Source organism: Microcaecilia unicolor, chromosome 6 (genome assembly GCF_901765095.1).
Source record: "Microcaecilia unicolor chromosome 6, aMicUni1.1, whole genome shotgun sequence".
NCBI classification, from domain to species: domain Eukaryota; kingdom Metazoa; phylum Chordata; class Amphibia; order Gymnophiona; family Siphonopidae; genus Microcaecilia; species Microcaecilia unicolor.
Window position 1 is genome coordinate 158,488,361 of NC_044036.1, and position 17,735 is coordinate 158,506,095.

Here is a 17,735-nt window from a genome sequence, read left to right on the forward strand (position 1 = left end):
TTTGCACAGCTTGTATTTTGTAAGTTATGAGTTCTTTTTTTTTTTTACAGAAAAGAATCTCAATATGTTTTCCAGTTACTGTGATAATGGAATCATAGTTACTACAGTTGAAGAGTTTATGCAAAACTTTACCAGCCTTGTGGGCTATCACAACTGTGCAGCTGACGAACACTGTCCCTTGCAAATAGATGATCCACAGAAACAATCAGGTAATAGATAAATGTTTAGTGTACTTTATTCTTCCCATGCATGATTAGTGCTGCTTACTACTGTGCATCTGTCCTAGTTTGAGACACTAAGGTGCTCATTTTCAAAGCACATAGACTTAGTTATTATGCAAGTCTATATATGTGTTTATATTATTCACCTAGATCAGGGGTTTATTATATTTCACTACTGAAGGAGTATGTGTGCCTGTCCAACAAGCAGTAAGCCGCATAGGCACCTATGCATGCCCAATGCGCGTCATTTCGGAGTTACTGCCCATCTACCACGTGGCCCGGGTGGTAATTTTGATTTTCACACGAGTCCACTACGCACGCCAGAAAATAATTTTTATTTTCCAAAGCACAGCAGAAACCAGGCAGTAAGCGTCATTCTATGTACATACACCATTACCACCCAGTTAACATGTGAGACCTTACTGCTAAGTCAGTGGGTGGTGGTAAGGTCTCAGGGCCAAAAAGGACTCACACCAATTTTTAGTTTGCTGCACGTCCATTTTCAAACCCCCCCCCCCCCCCCCCATTTGTTTTGTAGTTGCGCTGAAAAATGGACCTGCGCACGTCCAATACATGCGTCTTTCAGCGCACCTTAGTAAAAGGACAATTAAATCAGCCTGTCACGATGGTGACTGTTTCCTTGTCTGTGCTCACCTCTCCCTCTGGTGGCCAGAACTGGTGGCTGCTATGGACTGTCACATGTTCCAGACTTCAGCCCAGTCTGGTCGGATCTTCTGGGCTGCCAGACTTGCTTTCTTGTTTGTGCCTGAACAGCGCCCGTAGCTGCCCTGTGTTTCCTGCAGCTGAACTTCAGCTGCTGATGGGCTTTATTAACCACCTGGAAACTTCTGTGTTTGCCTTTGCATCGCCTAAGGTCTCTGGGTTTGTTGGTGTGCTCTGTGCACTTCTGCCTAGTCCAGTTTCTTATCTGAGTTCCTTGTCTGGTTCTAGTTAGTCTGTGTGTAGTTTAGCTTTGGTTTTATTGTTTATTTCCTAGTCTTGTTTCTGGTCTGTATTCCTTGTCTAGGTCTTGGTTGTCTGAGTTTCTTTCTTAGTAGCTGCTTGGCAGCTTTTAGTCCTGACTCTTTCCCGTCTGTGTTCCTTTCTTAGTGGCTGCCTGGCAGCTTTCAGTCCTTGTTCTTGAGCCTGTCTGCTTTCTACCTGGTGTGGTATTGTTTGTCTGAGAGTCCTTGTCTAGTATTCTGCCTAGCCTCCCTTGTGTATTCTAGACCCTGTGTGTATCCTGTTGGTATCCAGTTCCTGCCCTGTCCTGTAAGTCCTACCGACCGCCTGCACCCAGGGGCTCAACTCCTGGGGAACGGCGGTCAAGCGCAGGTGAAGTCTAGCTGTTTCTGCTCTGCCTGTTCCAGCTTGTTTGCCTCAGCTACAACTCCAGTCCGGGGTTCCAGTCCTGGAAGTCTAGCTGTTCCTGCTCTGCCTGTTCCAGCTTGTTTGCCTCAGCTGCAACTCCAGTCCGGGGTTCCAGTCCTGGAAGTCTAGCTGTTCCTGCTCTGCCTGTTCCAGCTTGTTTGCCTCAGCTGCAACTCCAGTCCGGGGTTCCAGTCCTGTTCTGCCTTGTCTCTGGTTTGGGGGTGGTTTTGCCTGCCACTGCTGCTCCTTAGCAGTGGCCCAAGGGCTCACGAATCCAGTCTTGCCTTGAAAACCTAACAGAATACAAAGGCCATGAACTCGGTTACGATCCCCCTACCCACTGGGCTTCCAGCTAGAACCTTTGCCCCTGTTGGCAATCCAGGGTCACCATCGGGTTTTGCTCCTGTCTCCCGTGTGAAGGTCGGTTCCAGCTTCATTATTGTTCTTGATCCTTTCATGATAGTTGATGAATATTGTGGAAAACTTTTGTCTGATCCAGCCTTGAAGATGCATCCTGAAGCTTTAGCAGTGAGAAAGCGTATCCGGCAGCTTGGGCACATTCTCAACCTCTCATTTTCCACTGCGACGGTCCCTGCTGCCTTTAAACATGCTGTGGTCACACCTCTCCTTAAGAAGCCTTCACTTGACCCTACTTGTCCCTCTAATTACCGACCCATCTCCCTCCTTCCTTTTCTCTCCAAATTACTTGAGCGTGCTGTTCACCGCCGCTGCCTTGATTTTCTCTCCTCACATGCTATTCTTGACCCATTACAGTCTGGTTTTCGCCCTCTCCACTCAACCGAAACTGCGCTTACTAAAGTCTCCAATGACCTATTACTGGCTAAATCCAGAGGTCAATATTCCATCCTCATTCTTCTTGATCTTTCTGCTGCTTTTGACACTGTCGATCACAGCATACTTCTCGATACCCTGTCCTCACTTGGATTCCAGGGCGCTGTCCTTTCCTGGTTCTCTTCCTACCTCTCCCTCCGCACCTTTAATGTTCACTCTGGTGGATCCTCTTCTACTTCTATCCCTCTGCCTGTCGGCGTACCTCAGGGCTCTGTTCTTGGTCCACTCCTCTTTTCTATCTACACTTCTTCCCTTGGTTCATTAATCTCATCCCATGGCTTTTCCTACCATCTCTATGCTGATGACTCCCAAATCTACCTTTCTACCCCTGATATCTCACCTTGCATCCAAACCAAAGTTTCAGCGTGCTTGTCTGACATTGCTGCCTGGATGTCTCAACGCCACCTGAAATTAAATATGACCAAAACCGAGCTTCTCATTTTCCCCCCCCCAAACCCACCTCCCCGCTCCCCCCGTTTTCTATTTCTGTTGATGGCTCTCTCATTCTCCCTGTCTCCTCAGCTCGAAACCTTGGGGTCATCTTTGACTCTTCTCTCTCCTTCTCTGCTCATATCCAGCAGACCGCCAAGACCTGTCGTTTCTTTCTTTACAACATCCGTAAAATCCGCCCCTTTCTTTCCGAGCACTCTACCAAAACCCTCGTCCACATCCTTGTCACCTCTCGTTTAGACTACTGCAGTCTGCTTCTTGCTGGCCTCCCACTTAGTCACCTCTCCCCTCTCCAGTCGGTTCAAAACTCTGCTGCCCGTCTCATCTTCCGCCAGGGTCGCTTTACTCATACTACCCCTCTCCTCAAGACCCTTCACTGGCTCCCTATCCGTTTTCGCACTCCTGTTCAAACTTCTTCTACTAACCTATAAATGTATTCACTCTGCTGCTCCCCGTATCTCTCCACACTCGTCCTTCCCTACACCCCTTCCCGTGCACTCCGCTCCATGGATAAATCCTTCTTATCTGTTCCCTTCTCCACTACTGCCAACTCCAGACTTCGCGCCTTCTGTCTCGCTGCACCCTACGCCTGGAATAAACTTCCTGAGCCCCTACGTCTTGCCCCATCCTTGGCCACCTTTAAATCTAGACTGAAAGCTCACCTCTTTAACATTGCTTTTGACTCGTAACCACTTGTAACCACTCGCCTCCACCTACCCTCCTTTCTTCCTTCCCGTTCACATTAATTGATTTGATTTGCTTACTTTATTTATTTTTTGTCTATTAGATTGTAAGCTCTCTGAGCAGGGACTGTCTTTCTTCTATGTTTGTGCAGCGCTGCGTATGCCTTGTAGCGCTATAGAAATGCTAAATAGTAGTAGTAGTAGTAGTAATTGTAAACCCAGTTTCTACTATTGACCCTTCTACCCGCTCTGCGAATACCGCCGCCTACTGGTCTCCTGTCCAGCCCTGCGGCATACCCCGGAAGCTGCCGCTGAAAGAAAGCATCTTGAGAGTCCCAAGCTCCAGGCTTACCTGGAGTCTAACCTGAGGGGCGCTTCCAGCTGAATTGCTCTAGTCCATTCAGAGGTCCAATTCCAGTCAAGCCTCTGAGTCCGACTGGCGCTTCCAGTCAAGCCTCAGAGTCCGGTCCGACTGGCGCTTCTAGCCGAGCCTCCGATTCTGGTCCGAGCGGCGCTTTTGGTTGAGCCTCCGATTCTAGTCCGAGCGACGCTTTTGGTTGAGCCTCCGATTCCAGTCCGAGTGGCGCCTCTAGCCAAGCCTCCGATTCCGGTCCGAGTGGCACCTCTAGCCAAGCCTCTGATTTCAGTCCGAGCGGCACTTCTAGCCAAGCTCCAGCCAAGTTGCTGAGTCCACGCCAAGTTCCATTTCCGGCCAAGCTGCTGAGTCCACGCCGAGTTCCAGCTCCGGCCAAGCTGCTGAGTCCATGCCGAGTTCCAGCTCCGGCCAAGCTGCTGAGTCTGCTCCGAGTTCCCGTTTCAGCCAAGATGTTGAACCCATTCTGAGTTCCAACTCCAGCCAAGAGGCAAGGTCCAGTCCTGATTGCAGTCCGAGGTCCAGATCTGATGCCAGTCCAAGGACCAGTCTTGACTCCTGTTCAAGCTCCAACCCAGCTACCCCTGGTCATGTTTTGAAGCTCCTCCGTAGGTTTCACCATTGTTACCCATGGAGACGTGAATTCCCTGTGGAGGTTGGGGGGGGGGGGCCTTGAGGGGAGAGGTACTGTCACAGTGGTGACTGTTTCCTTGTCTGTGCTCACCTCGCCCTCTGGTGGCCAAAACCGGTGGCTGCTATGGACTGTCACATATTCCAGACTTCAGCCCAGTCCGGTCCAGATCTTCCGGGCTGCCAGACTTGCTTTTCTTGTTTGTGCCTGAACAGCACCCGTAGCTGCCCTGTGATTCCTGCAGCTGAAGCTGCTGATGGGCTTTATTAACCACCTGGAAACTTCTGTGTTTGCCTTTGCATCGCCTAAGGTCTCTGGGTTTGTTGGTGTGCTCTGTGCACTTCTGCCTAGTCTAGTTTCTTGTCTAAGTTCCTTGTCTGGTTCTAGTTAGTCTGTATGTAGTTTAGCTTTGGTTTTATTGCTTATTTCCTAGTCTTTTTTCTGGTCTGTATTCCTTGTCTAGTTCTTGGTTGTCTGTGTTTCTTTCTTAGTGGCTGCCTGGCAGCTTTCAGTCCTTGTTCTTGAGCCTGACCTCTTTCTACCTGGTGTGGTATTGTTTGTCTGAGAGTCCTTGTCTAGTATTCTGCCTAGCCTCCCTTGTGTATTCTAGACCCTGTGTGTATCCTGTTGGTATCCAGTTCCTGCCCTGTCCTGTAAGTCCTACCGACCGCCTGCACCCAGGGGCTCAACTCCTGGGGAACGGCGGTCAAGCGCAGGTGAAGTCTAGCTGTTCCTGCTCTGCCTGTTCCAGCTTGTTTGCCTCAGCTGCAACGTCCGGGGTTCCAGTCCTGTTCTGCCTTGTCTCTGGTTTGGGGGTGGTTTTGCCTGCCACTGCTGCTCCTTGGCAGCGGCCCAAGGGCTCACGAATCCAGCCTTGCCTTGAAAACCTAACACAGCCTCACAAATGAATGGCGTTATCTAACAGCATCTAGGCAGTATTTCTTTCTTGGAACTGAGATCCAAAAATCTTTGTGTGCCATTCAGACATGCAAACTTACTGTCTCCCTCCCCTCCCCCTTTTTTTCCTGCCTTGCTGCTAGCTACTACATTTAACAAGTCCTATGGCTGTGGGCTCCCCTCCAGGTTATTTCTGTTCCATTGATTTGACATAGCAGCCCTTCTCATCATGAACATGGCTTTGAGTGGCTTCAAGAGGCGCTTGTAAAGCAGTTGAGAGATTTTAATTCATGATTGCCATCATGAGTCTGTATCCACTGTTTAGGGCTGTTTTATAATGTCCTAAATTTATTAGCCCATTGGTCTAGAGGTGTCCTCTGACTGCTGTTTGGTGCCAGTGAAGAATGTGACCATGTAGCCTGTGTCAGCTTAATTATAGCCGCTTGACACCCTTCAATGCCAGTATAAACTACAGTCTGAGACTCCAGCTAAGATTCTAATTTAAAAAGTTACTGCAATCCATGAACACATTTTTACTGGATCTGCTAGTCCAGTAGCTACATGCTTAGCAGAATACAGCAGTCAAACATTTTTCATTTTATTTGTATTGCAGGACACAGTGACAAACCATAAAAACAACTGAACAAACTTTGATGGGAACAGCAATAAAATGATCTCCACAAATGTGCAATATAGGGGCAGAAGGAGGGCTAATGGGGAGAGGTTTCTGTAGAATAGTGGGCCTTGGCTGATTTCTAAAAATGAAGATATGACTAGACATCCAGGCTAATCCAAAGGGCAGGGCCAGAAATGGTAATTACCAGAGTAAATGTCTTCAAAGAAGCCCAAGTGTCACCCCCCCCCCCCCCAGCCCTCCTAAAATGGGTTCTAGGTCCTCAAGTTTTTTTTCTGGTTTCTTCAGATCATTGGTAAGAAACAAGAAGGTAACCGGCCTACAAATCCACCAATAGAAACCAGGTGGTTAAAATGTCTCTTCCTGGGTCTGTTTGAAACCATATTTAAAAAAAAAAAATGGATCCAGATAGATACATCACCATTGGTGGAGTTTGTAGGTTATCACCAGCTGGTTTTTTTTGCTCCTGACGCAGCCTGTATTTCTGTTGAAACGTGACCATGTCTGGCACTCATTTGTAAGCCCTGGGAGTTTTGAAACAGCTCGTTAGACTGCTTTTCTTCAGGAAGGTCTGCTCTTTTCTTCAGATCATTGGTGACCAAACTGATGTCTAAGATCATCACAGAATTGATGCAAATGGCCTACCCTGAATTTCCTTCCCTTCAGCTAGTACTGGAAAACAGAGCCAACTTAAGGGTGAACTAGTGAGGCACCCAAACTTAAGGGTGCAGCTTAAGGGCGCTAAAAACCTGTCTCACGGGTCACCCCTCCCCAGCGGTGAGAACCTTTTCCTTCCCTAGCTGCTCTGCTCCTCCAAAAACACCATTAGCTGCCTGCATTGAGATATTCTGAAAGAGTAAATGAGACATTTCTTGTTTCTTGCAAGATACATAAATACATAAGCATCGCCATGCTGGGACAGACCAAGGGTCCATCGAATCCAGCACCCTGTCTCCGACAGCGGCCAAAAGAACAAACAATTTGTCCCGCCCATCCCAGAAATAGTGGATTTTTCCCACGTCCATGCAATAACATTCTATGGCCTTTTCCTCCAGGAAGCCGTCCAACCCTTTTTTAAATTCTGCTAAGTCAACCGCCTTAACACTTTTTCCGGCAACGAATCTAACTACCGTTGAGTGACGAAACATTTCCTCCAATTCGTTCTAAATTTACTACACTGCAGCTTCATCGCATGCCCCCTTGTTCTAGTATTTTTGGAAAGCATAAACAGATGCTCCACATCGACCCTTTCCATTCCACTCATTATCTTATAGACCTCTATCATATCTCCCCTCAGCTGCCTTTTCTCCAGCTGAAGAGCCCCAGCCTCTTCAGCCTTTCCTCATAGGGAAGTCGTCCCATCCTCTGTATCATCTTTGTTGCCCTTCTCTGCACCTTTTCTAATTCCGAGGTGCGGTGACCAGAACTGCACACAATACTCGAGGTGCGGTCGCACCATGGATCGATACAATGGCAGAATAATATCCTCATTTTTGTTTTCCATCCCTTTCCTAATAATACCCAACATTCTATTGCTTTCCTAGCCGCAGCAGCACATTGAGCAGAAAGTTTCAACGTATCATCAACGATGACACCTAGATCCCTTTCTTGGACCGTGACTCCTAACGCTGAACCCTGCATGACGTAGCTGTAGTTTGGGTTCCTCTTTCCCACATGCATCACTTTGCACTTGTTTACATTAAATGTCATCTGCCATTTAGACGTCCAGTCTCCCAGTCTCGTAAGGTCCTCTTGTAATTTTTTACAATCTTCCTGCGATTTGACGACTTTGAATAACTTTGTGTCATCAGCAAATTTGATTACCTCACTAGTTACCCTCATCTCTAGGTCATTTATGAATATGTTAAAAAGCAGAGGTCCCAGCACAGATCCCTGAGGGACCCCACTAACTACCCTTCTCCATTGCGAATATTAACCTTCTAACCCTACTCTTTGCCTAGTTTACTTTTTCACAATAATCCAGGTGCAAACAGCTAATGATGACTTTGGAAGAGCAGAGCAGTTATTCTCCGAGGACAAGCAGGCTGCTTGTTCTCACTGATGGGGGTGACGTCCACGGCAGCCCCTCCAATCGGAAAACTTTACTAGCAAAGGCCTTTGCTAGTCCTCGCGTGCCGATGCGCACCGCGCATGCGCGGCCGTCTTCCCGCCCGAACTGGCTCGTGTTCGTCAGTCTTCTTTTGTCCGCGCTCGGGACGGTCGTGTTTGCGCCGTTTCGCGCCCCTCAAGTTGACCCTTGCGCATCTTCGAGTTTTTGCTAAAAAAAAAAAAAAAAAGAAATTGGAAGAAGACCTTTACGGTCTTTTCCCCTTTTCCCGTGTTTCCAGTTTTTGCCCCGCTAAGTTTCCTTTCGTTTTCGGGGTAGGCCTTTTTGAGGCCTCGGTTCGGGTTTTTTCTCTCCCTATTTTTGGTGCCTTTACCACCATTACGAGTTTTGATTTCGCCGGCGTGATTTTTCCACCCATGTCATCGAAGTCTTCCAGCGGCTTCAAGAAGTGCACCCAGTGCGCCCGGGTAATCTCGCTCACTGATAGGCACGTTTCGTGTCTTCAGTGTCTGGGGGCTGGGCACCGCCTGCAGGCCTGTAGTCTTTGCGCCCTTTTACAGAAAAGGACTCAGGTAGCAAGACTGGCCCAGTGGAACAATTTGTTCTCGGGCTCTTCGTCGGCAACAGCACCGGGGGCATCGAGTGCATTGACGTGGACAGCTTCAAGACCTTCGACCTCGGCATCGACTGCATCGAGACATCGACCCTCTGCATCGTTGGTACCGATACATTGAAAGGCTGCGTCGGCGTCGGTGGTACCGGGACCTCCACTAGTGCTGATGTCGTCGGACAGTGGTGCTTCGACTGGAGTGCAGGTGAGGGCTGTCCATTCCCCTGCTGGTGGCGGTGAGCCTTCGGGTGGGTCTCCCCCTACCCTGAGGGCTCCTGCGGTACAGCCCCCCCCCCCCCGAGACCGACCTTCTTCGGCCTCGGCCCCGAGGAAGCGACGGCTGGATTCTACATCCTCCTCATCGGTACCGGGAAGTTCCGGTGACATGCTTCGTTTGAAAAAGTCAAAGAAGCATCAACACCGGTCTCCTTCCCGCATCGGTACCGAGAGCTCTGGGTCGCCGAGGGAGTCGGCACCCAGTAGGCATCGGCACCGAGAGGACCGCTCACCCTCTGTTCAGGAGGTGTCGATGCGCTCCACCTTGGACAGCCCGGAACAGCCTCCACGCCCGGAACAGACTCTGACTTCGACGCCTGCATCGGCTTCCATGTCTTTCTCCACAGCCGCTCTGCACGAGAGTCTCCGGGATGTTCTCCCAGAGATCCTGGGAGAGCTGTTGCGCCCTTCCCCTCCGGTACCGGGGGTGCTTGCGCCACCGGTACCGTCGATTGAGGCGCCGGCTGGCCCCTTGCCCGGGGTGAGGTCTCCGACATCGGTGCCGCTTGCGGTACCGACTGCAGTCGCCTCCCAGGAAGGCTCCCCGTCGGCGGAGGGAGCTTCGCCGGTGTGAGCGAGGGAGTCTACCTCTCGACGCTCCCACCGTGGCCGTGTTTCCACGGAGTCGAGTTGGGCACGGCTTCAGACACAGGTTCATGAACTTGTGTCTGATACCGATGGTGAGACCTCGTGGGAGAAGGAGGAGGACATCAGATATTTCTCTGACGATGAGTCTGATGGCCTTCCTTCCGATCCAACTCCCTCCCCTGAAAGGCAGCTTTCTCCTCCCGAGAGTCTGTCTTTTGCGGCCTTTGTCCGGGAGATGTCTACGGCCATCCCCTTCCCGGTGGTTGTGGAGGACGAGCCCAGGGCTGAAATGTTTGAGCTCCTGGACTATCCTTCTCCACCTAAGGAAGCGTCCACAGTACCCATGCATCATGTCCTCAAAAAGACATTGCTGGCGAACTGGACCAAGCCTCTAACTAATCCCCACATTCCCAAGAAGATCGAGTCCCAGTACCGGATCCATGGGGACCCAGAGCTGATGCGCACTCAGTTGCCTCACGACTCTGGTGTGGTGGATCTGGCCCTAAAGAAGGCTAAGAGTTCTAGGGAGCATGCTTTGGCGCCCCCGGGCAAGGACTCTAGAACCTTAGACTCCTTTGGGAAGAAGGCCTACCATTCTTCTATGCTCGTGGCCAAAATCCAGTCTTACCAGCTCTACACGAGCATACATATGCGGAACAATGTGCGGCAGTTGGCGGGCTTGGTGGACAAGCTCCCTCCTGAGCAAGCCAAGCCATTTCAGGAGGTGGTCAGGCAGCTGAAGGCGTGCAGAAAATTCCTGGCCAGAGGGGTATATGATACCTTTGATGTTGCGTCCAGGGCCACTGCTCAAGGTGTGGTGATGCGCAGACTCTCATGGCTGCGTGCCTCCAACCTGGAGAATAGGATCCAGCAGCGGATTGCGGACTCCCCTTGCCGAGCGGACAATATTTTTGGAGAAAAAGTCGAACAGGTGGTAGAGCAGCTCCACCAGCGGGATAGCGCTTTCGACAAGTTCTCCCGCCGGCAGCCTTCAGCATCTACCTCCTCAGGTAGACGTTTTTATGGGGGAAGGAAGACTGTTCCCTACTCTTCTGGTAAGCGTAGGTACAATCCTCCTTCTCGACAGCCTGCGGCCCAGGCTAAGCCCCAGCGCGCTCGCTCTCGTCAGCAGCGCGCACCTCAGCAAGGCCCCTCGGCTCCCCAGCAAAAGCAAGGGGCGAGCTTTTGACTGGCTCCAGCAGAGCATAGCCTCGATCTGCCGGTCGGGGGGAGGTTGAAAGATTTTCACCAAAGGTGGCCTCTCATAACCTCCGACCGTTGGGTTCTTCAAATAGTCCGGCAAGGATACACCCTCAATTTGGCCTCCAAACCTCCAAATTGCCCACCGGGAGCTCAATCCTACAGCTTCCAGCACAAGCAGGTACTTGCAGAGGAACTCTCCGCCCTTCTCAGCGCCAATGCGGTCAAGCCCGTGCCATCCGGGCAAGAAGGGCTGGGATTCTATTCCAGGTACTTCCTTGTGGAAAAGAAAACAGGGGGGATGCGTCCCATCCTAGACCTAAGGGCCCTGAACAAATATCTGGTCAATGAAAAGTTCAGGATGCTTTCCCTGGGCACCCTTCTCCCCATGATTCAGGAAAACGATTGGCTATGCTCTCTGGACTTGAAGGACGCCTACACACACATCCCGATACTGCCAGCTCACAGACAGTATCTGTGATTTCAGCTGGGCACACGTCACTTCCAGTACTGTGTGCTACCCTTTGGGCTCGCCTCTGCGCCCAGAGTGTTCACAAAGTGCTTGGCTGTAGTAGCAGCGGCGCTTCGCAGGCTGGGAGTGCACGTGTTCCCCTATCTCGACGATTGGCTGGTGAAGAACACATCCGAGGCAGGAGCTCTACAGTCCATGCAGATGACTATTCGCCTCCTGGAGCTACTGGGGTTTGTGATAAATTATCCAAAGTCCCATCTTCTCCCAGTACAGAGACTCGAATTCATAGGAGCTCTGCTGGATTCTCGGACGGCTCGTGCCTTTCTCCCAGAGACGAGAGCCAACAACTTGTTATCCCTCGTCTCGCGGATGCGAGCGTCCCAGCAGATCACAGCTCGGCAGATGTTGAGATTGTTGGGCCACATGGCCTCCACAGTTCATGTGACTCCCATGGCCCGCCTTCACATGCGATCTGCTCAATGGACCCTAGCTTCCCAGTGGTTTCAGGCTGCTGGGGATCTAGAGGACGTGATCCACCTGTCCATGAGTTTTCTCAAATCCCTGTATTGGTGGACGATTTGGTCCAATTTGACTCTGGGACGCCCTTTCCAAATTCCTCAGCCACAAAAAGTGCTGACTACGGATGCGTCTCTCCTGGGGTGGGGGGCTCATGTTGATGGGCTTCACACCCAAGGAAGCTGGTCACTCCAGGAACGCGATCTGCAGATCAATCTCCTGGAGTTACGAGCGGTCTGGAACGCTCTGAAGGCTTTCAGAGATCGGCTGTCCCACCAAATTATCCAAATTCAGACGGACAACCAGGTTGCCATGTATTACATCAACAAGCAGGGGGGCACCGGATCTCGCCCCCTGTGTCAGAAAGCCGTCAGTATGTGGCTCTGGGCTCGCCGTCACGGCATGGTGCTCCAAGCCACATATCTGGCAGGCGTAAACAACAGCCTGGCCGACAGACTGAGCAGGATTATGCAACCTCACGAGTGGTTGCTCAACTCCCGAGTAGTGCGCCAGATCTTCCAGGTCTGGGGCACCCCCTTGGTAGATCTCTTTGCATCTCAAGCCAACCACAAGGTCCCTCAGTTCTGTTCCAGACTTCAGGCCCCCGGCAGACTGGCATCGGATGCCTTCCTCCTGGACTGGGGGGAAGGTCTGCTGTATGCTTATCCTCCCATACCTCTGGTGGGGAAGACTTTGTTGAAACTCAAGCAAGACCAAGGCGCCATGATTCTGATTGCTCCCTTTTGGCCGCGTCAGATCTGGTTCCCTCTTCTTCTGGAGTTGTCCTCCGAAGAACCTTGGAGATTGGAGTGTTTTCCGACCCTCATCACACAGAACGAAGGGGCGCTTCTGCATCCCAACCTCCAGTCTCTGGCTCTCACGGCCTGGATGTTGAGAGCGTAGACTTTGCCTCTTTGGGTCTGTCAGAGGGTGTCTCCCGCATCTTGCTTGCTTCCAGGAAAGATTCCACTAAGAGGAGTTACTTCTTTCTATGGAGGAGGTTTGCCATCTGGTGTGACAGCAAGGCCCTAGATCCTCGCTCTTGTCCTACACAGACCCTGCTTGAGTACCTTCTGCACTTGTCTGAGTCTAGTCTCAAGACCAACTCTGTAAAAGTTCACCTTAGCGCAATCAGTGCATACCTCACCTCCAGAGATTACTGGTTCCAACCCTTGAAGGGGTTAACCCGCTGAACCGCACCGGCGTGAATGGAGACGCCAGTGCGTCTCCAGGGTTAGAGCTGTCACTCAGCCCCGAAGAAAGTACCTCCCCCACGCCCTTTGAGCTGCAGTTCTCCTCTGTTGGCGCCCCCTACACCATTTTCCCTATCAGGGTTGGATGAAGTGAGGCGGGAAGCGGCGCAAACAACTGAAAACAACTGGACTCCTGCGGGTAGTTAGAGAACAGACGACCCAAGCGGAACCTTCTGTGACGCTGGAGAGCTGAAGAATTGGTGCAGACAGAGCAGGCAAAAATGGCGGAGGTACAGTTCACACAATTTCCTACTTCTATGTCTAAACCTAAAGAAGTTACACTAGATTCCCTTTGTTCACTAATTGTGGATCTTGGCAAGGCCCTAAGCCCTCAAATTCAAAAATTATCTCAAGATTTTGTGGTATTAGAACAAAAGTCAAAAGAAATGGAGTCAAAATTGGATTTGATAAAGCAACAAGCAAAGGATCAAGGAGAAGATATAAAAAAAACGACAAAATTTACAGGAAATCTCAATAAAAGATTCAACTTCTCTACGAAGAAAAACAGAATTTCTAGAAAATTCAATTAGAAGTAGTAATTTACGCTTTTTAAATTTTCCAAAACAATTTACAGTAACACCAAGAGAAATGCTGAGGAAATATTTAAAGTAAGTTTTGGGGCTAGCTGAAGAAGCTATTCCCCCTTTTTCGCAGATTTATTATTTGCCATCAAAGACTCAAGTAAATCAAGCAGATCAGGGTAATCAAGATCTTAATACTGTATCTCAGCAATATTGGAATCATCGGACTCTGATCCAATTACACCATCAACGTTAATTGCTACAGTTGCCCTGGCTCCAGATAAAAACTGGATTATGACATTGTTCTTTAAAAATTAAGGAAGACTTTTCCTGGGACAAAAAATACAAATTTTTCCGGACCTTGCAAAAGAAACGCAAAAACGACGTCAACAGTTCTTGATGATGAAGCCTGGTGTACTTCAATTAGGGGCCACTTCTTAAAGTTTCCCTGTAAATGTGTGGTAAAATTTCAATCGATAAAATATGTCTTCTTTGAACCTGCCCAACTAACAGCCTTTTTAACATCTAAAAATAAGTAGGGTTAAGGATAGAACAGTCTCTCTTGATGTAATAATTTAGAACCGATAAATCAAGGAATCATGCAACGCTAGTTCTTTAATGTTGTTCATAAATTTAAATTTAATGTTAATTCCATTGTGTAACCTCTTGAATCTATATTGAGGACTATAGATGCTGTTATTTTCTTTTCTGTACAAGTTTGTATACTTGAAACTATTATAAATGCATAATAATAATAAAAAAAACATTGACTCCAAAAGGAAAACCAAGGAGCTGCAGCTGGCAGTGGATTTAACAAGTTTTTATACAACTGAGTTGTTTCAAGTACTACTTTTGTGATATGCAGTAAATATGATAAGCCAGAGCATTGGTAACATGCTTTTGACATTGTTTCATGCTGAGAAGAAAGAAAAACAACCATTGAACCCGACTCCTGCAAATTCTGGAGCTGTTCCACTAAAGGCAGCAAAGGTGAAAGATGTCCAGAGTTTAGTCAAGAAATACATTCCTGAAGCTCAGACTTCTGCCATTAGATTGTAGCTAAAAACAGTTCAGCAGATGAAATGAAAGAGGGCTGTGAATGAATTAAACCATGCTTCTCATATTAGCACAACTATGTTTGCATTATTAATTGGACATTAAATATTTAGACAAAAAAATCTAAAGTTTTATAGACGATACTCTTCACATTAATTTTTGTTATTAAATCTAAATATAAGAAATGCTTTTATCAAAAAGATTGATTTTTGTGACTTACCAGTTTTTTTGCAATGCCCTTACATTTGTGCGTTTATGAAACGCTGAAGTCCATAGGGACCAAAACTGCTAATTGTTTTCATATGAGAAAAATACTTCTTTTTAAAACACAACCTAAACAATGGTGATGTCATAATAGATTAGAAGTGATAATATATGTTTTACATTGTTCTCTAGAAAAAGATGAAGAAGATATGTCATTGGATTCAGAAGATGAAATGCCACAAATAGAAGTCTGTGAATCTAAATATGAACCTCTGAAGACAGAAGCTGAAGGCAATATAAAAGAAATCTCTCAAACTGAAATCCAGATGTCTTCTGAACCTCAGCGTGATTTGATGCTAGATAAGTCTAAGATTGGTTCAGAAGATGTACAGCCAATTACTCCTGTTTCTATTTCTTCTGTCCAAGAAGAAACTGACACTATTGAGGAAGTCTCAGGCAATAACTTTCAGGGTTACCATAGTAGACCAATAAAGATTTCACATCAGTTCAGTCATTTTAATGTTCTTACTCATCAGACTTTTCTGGGAACAGGAATGGGATCATATCCCATCCCAAATCAGAATGAAGATGTTAATTTTTTTATGTCTCCTTATGATCAAGGCATGAGTACAGATATGCCACCTTCAGCTGTTTGGGACAAAAAGTAGAATGCAAATTAACTCTTGTAGGCCAAATTAAAAACAAATTTATAAACATGTAAAATGATTTTTAAGGCTATGTTGTGGATTTAATTTTGGTTGCTACAAAGTGAATCAATTTTATATTTTAGTCACTAAAATTTGACCTTTTTTCTTCTCCACAAACTTCCTTTTATTTAAATCATGGTGGCCTGTAACATTTGAGCATTTTCAAACTGATAACATATTTTTTTTTAATTGTACTTAAATAATCTTCACACTTATGTTTTTATATTTGGTATTGAATTGTACTTAAACTATGGCTTCATCTAGAAGCCTGTTTTTATGTAAAACTAAATATTTGCTGAAAGTGTAATATAGACAGGCTTCATTTTCTGTTTTGTTTTTTTGTTTTTTTAAGTAAAGTGTAATTGATTATTCAAACCACTTATTGTTTCATTGCTACAATGATAATCGGCCGGTGTATATTTATTTGACAGCAATTTTGTACAGTGTTTTTATGTAGGAATAACAGAGTATAGTTATCTCAATGAAAATTTATAGAATTTTGGCTAAATACCTCAGTTAAAGATTAACCAGTGATGGAGTTCCCTTTGTAAAAATAAAATTCTTCATGTATATAGGTTTAGTAGTAAATTCAATTTTTGATATAGCTTGTGCTAAATTGTAACATATTGTTATTTTCAGTGATGTCAGGTTTATTCTAGATGGTAATTACTTTTCCATTTGGTCCTTCATAAGCTTGAACTATAGGTAGCAGGATAGAGTTATATTTTATGTAGAGCTGTACCTAATAGTATATTTTACTATTTGGCTGAATACAAATAATGAAAAATGTTATTTGGCCAAATACGAAAACTAATAATGGGCATTGAGCTTTAACATAAATTAATAAAAGAAGCAACGTGAAATCAGAGATCAAGTGTTTATTTCAGTAGTATGTAGCATAGTAGAGCCCCGGATTGTATTTGAATTTAAATTGCTATTCAGCCAAATACAAATAATTTATTTGGGGCACTATTCCAGGCCAAATGGAATTGAATATGAATATTGGGTATAGCCCTAGTTTTATGTCAAATTCTATGGGGTATGTATTTAACAAAAGGCAAAAGGCAATTGGAGTTTAATGTTTTGTTGTAGACTATTCCAATTTTCAACTTACCTTTACACAGAACTACTTAAATTTTCCTATACTAAAACTCATCTGTTTTATTATTGGAAGGATGATAGGCTGAAAGACCTAATGGCAAAGGATGGATTGAAATTGTTAGATTTTTCTTATTACCTATACCAGAGGTCCCCAAATTTGTCGTACAAAGGGCCACAGCAGATATTTCAAATGACCAAAAAGGCCAAAGTAGTTGGGTCACCCTTGGAGAAGAATTGGGAAGGAGCAGGAGGGAGTATGTGATCTTTTCAGTGATATCAAATGCTGATGGGAGGGGGAGGCAGAGGTAAAAGAAGGCATTGGGTGGGTGGGTGGGGGGGGGGGGGGGGAGGGGGATGGAGGGGTTGATACCATCTAGCATTTGTTAGCAAAGTTGCTGTCCCAGAGTTGAGGAATACTTTAAAAAAAAAAAAAAAAGTTTCCTGAGTATGTGCAAGTATTCTTTAAATGTTGCCTGCCCCAGTCTTCAGCTCACTAGTGCTGGATGTATTTGCTCTCCAGCAGCCTGGTAAAAGATGCTATGTTAACAAAAATGGAGAAACTCCCTCTAATACTGCAGTGGGCTAATTTCATGTATCCATGTGCTTGGAATATAAGGGAAAGGAGATAAGACTTGATATGCTGCCTTTCTGTGGTTACAGTCAAAGCCGTTTACATATATATAGGTACTTATTTTGTACCTGGGGCAATGAAGGGTTAAGTGACTTGCCCAGAGTCACAAGGAGCTGCAGTGGGAATTGAACCCAGTTCACCAGGATCAATTCTGCTAGGCTACTCCTTTTTCTCCTTCCCTACCCCCACTTCCCATTGGGATTCAAAAGAAGGACCCATATGTAAAACTGCCTACTCGCTCAGGCTTTAGAACTCCTCGGTTCCATTATGGTAGTGGATGTTCTTCTCTGGTACACATCAGGTGAGCCCAAGTAGAGGAACTAGGTAAGAAGTCCCTAATGGTTAGATCAGTGATCTGAGAACCACAGAACCCAGGTTTCAAATCCCACTGTCACTCCTGATGACATATGTAGCTCTTAC

General features: G+C 46.9%; 1 protein-coding gene across 1 annotated transcript; it reads left to right on the top strand.

Moving 5' to 3' along the window:
• Positions 1-52: 52 nt before the first annotated feature.
• Positions 53-16,400, top strand: LOC115471665 (protein TASOR-like). The gene is made up of 2 exons (XM_030205433.1): positions 53-209; positions 15,069-16,400. The coding sequence occupies exons 1-2, from the start codon at positions 65-67 to the stop codon at positions 15,542-15,544; spliced, it is 621 nt and encodes a 206-aa protein (XP_030061293.1). The 5' UTR covers positions 53-64; the 3' UTR covers positions 15,545-16,400.
• The last annotated feature ends 1,335 nt before the right edge of the window (positions 16,401-17,735 follow it).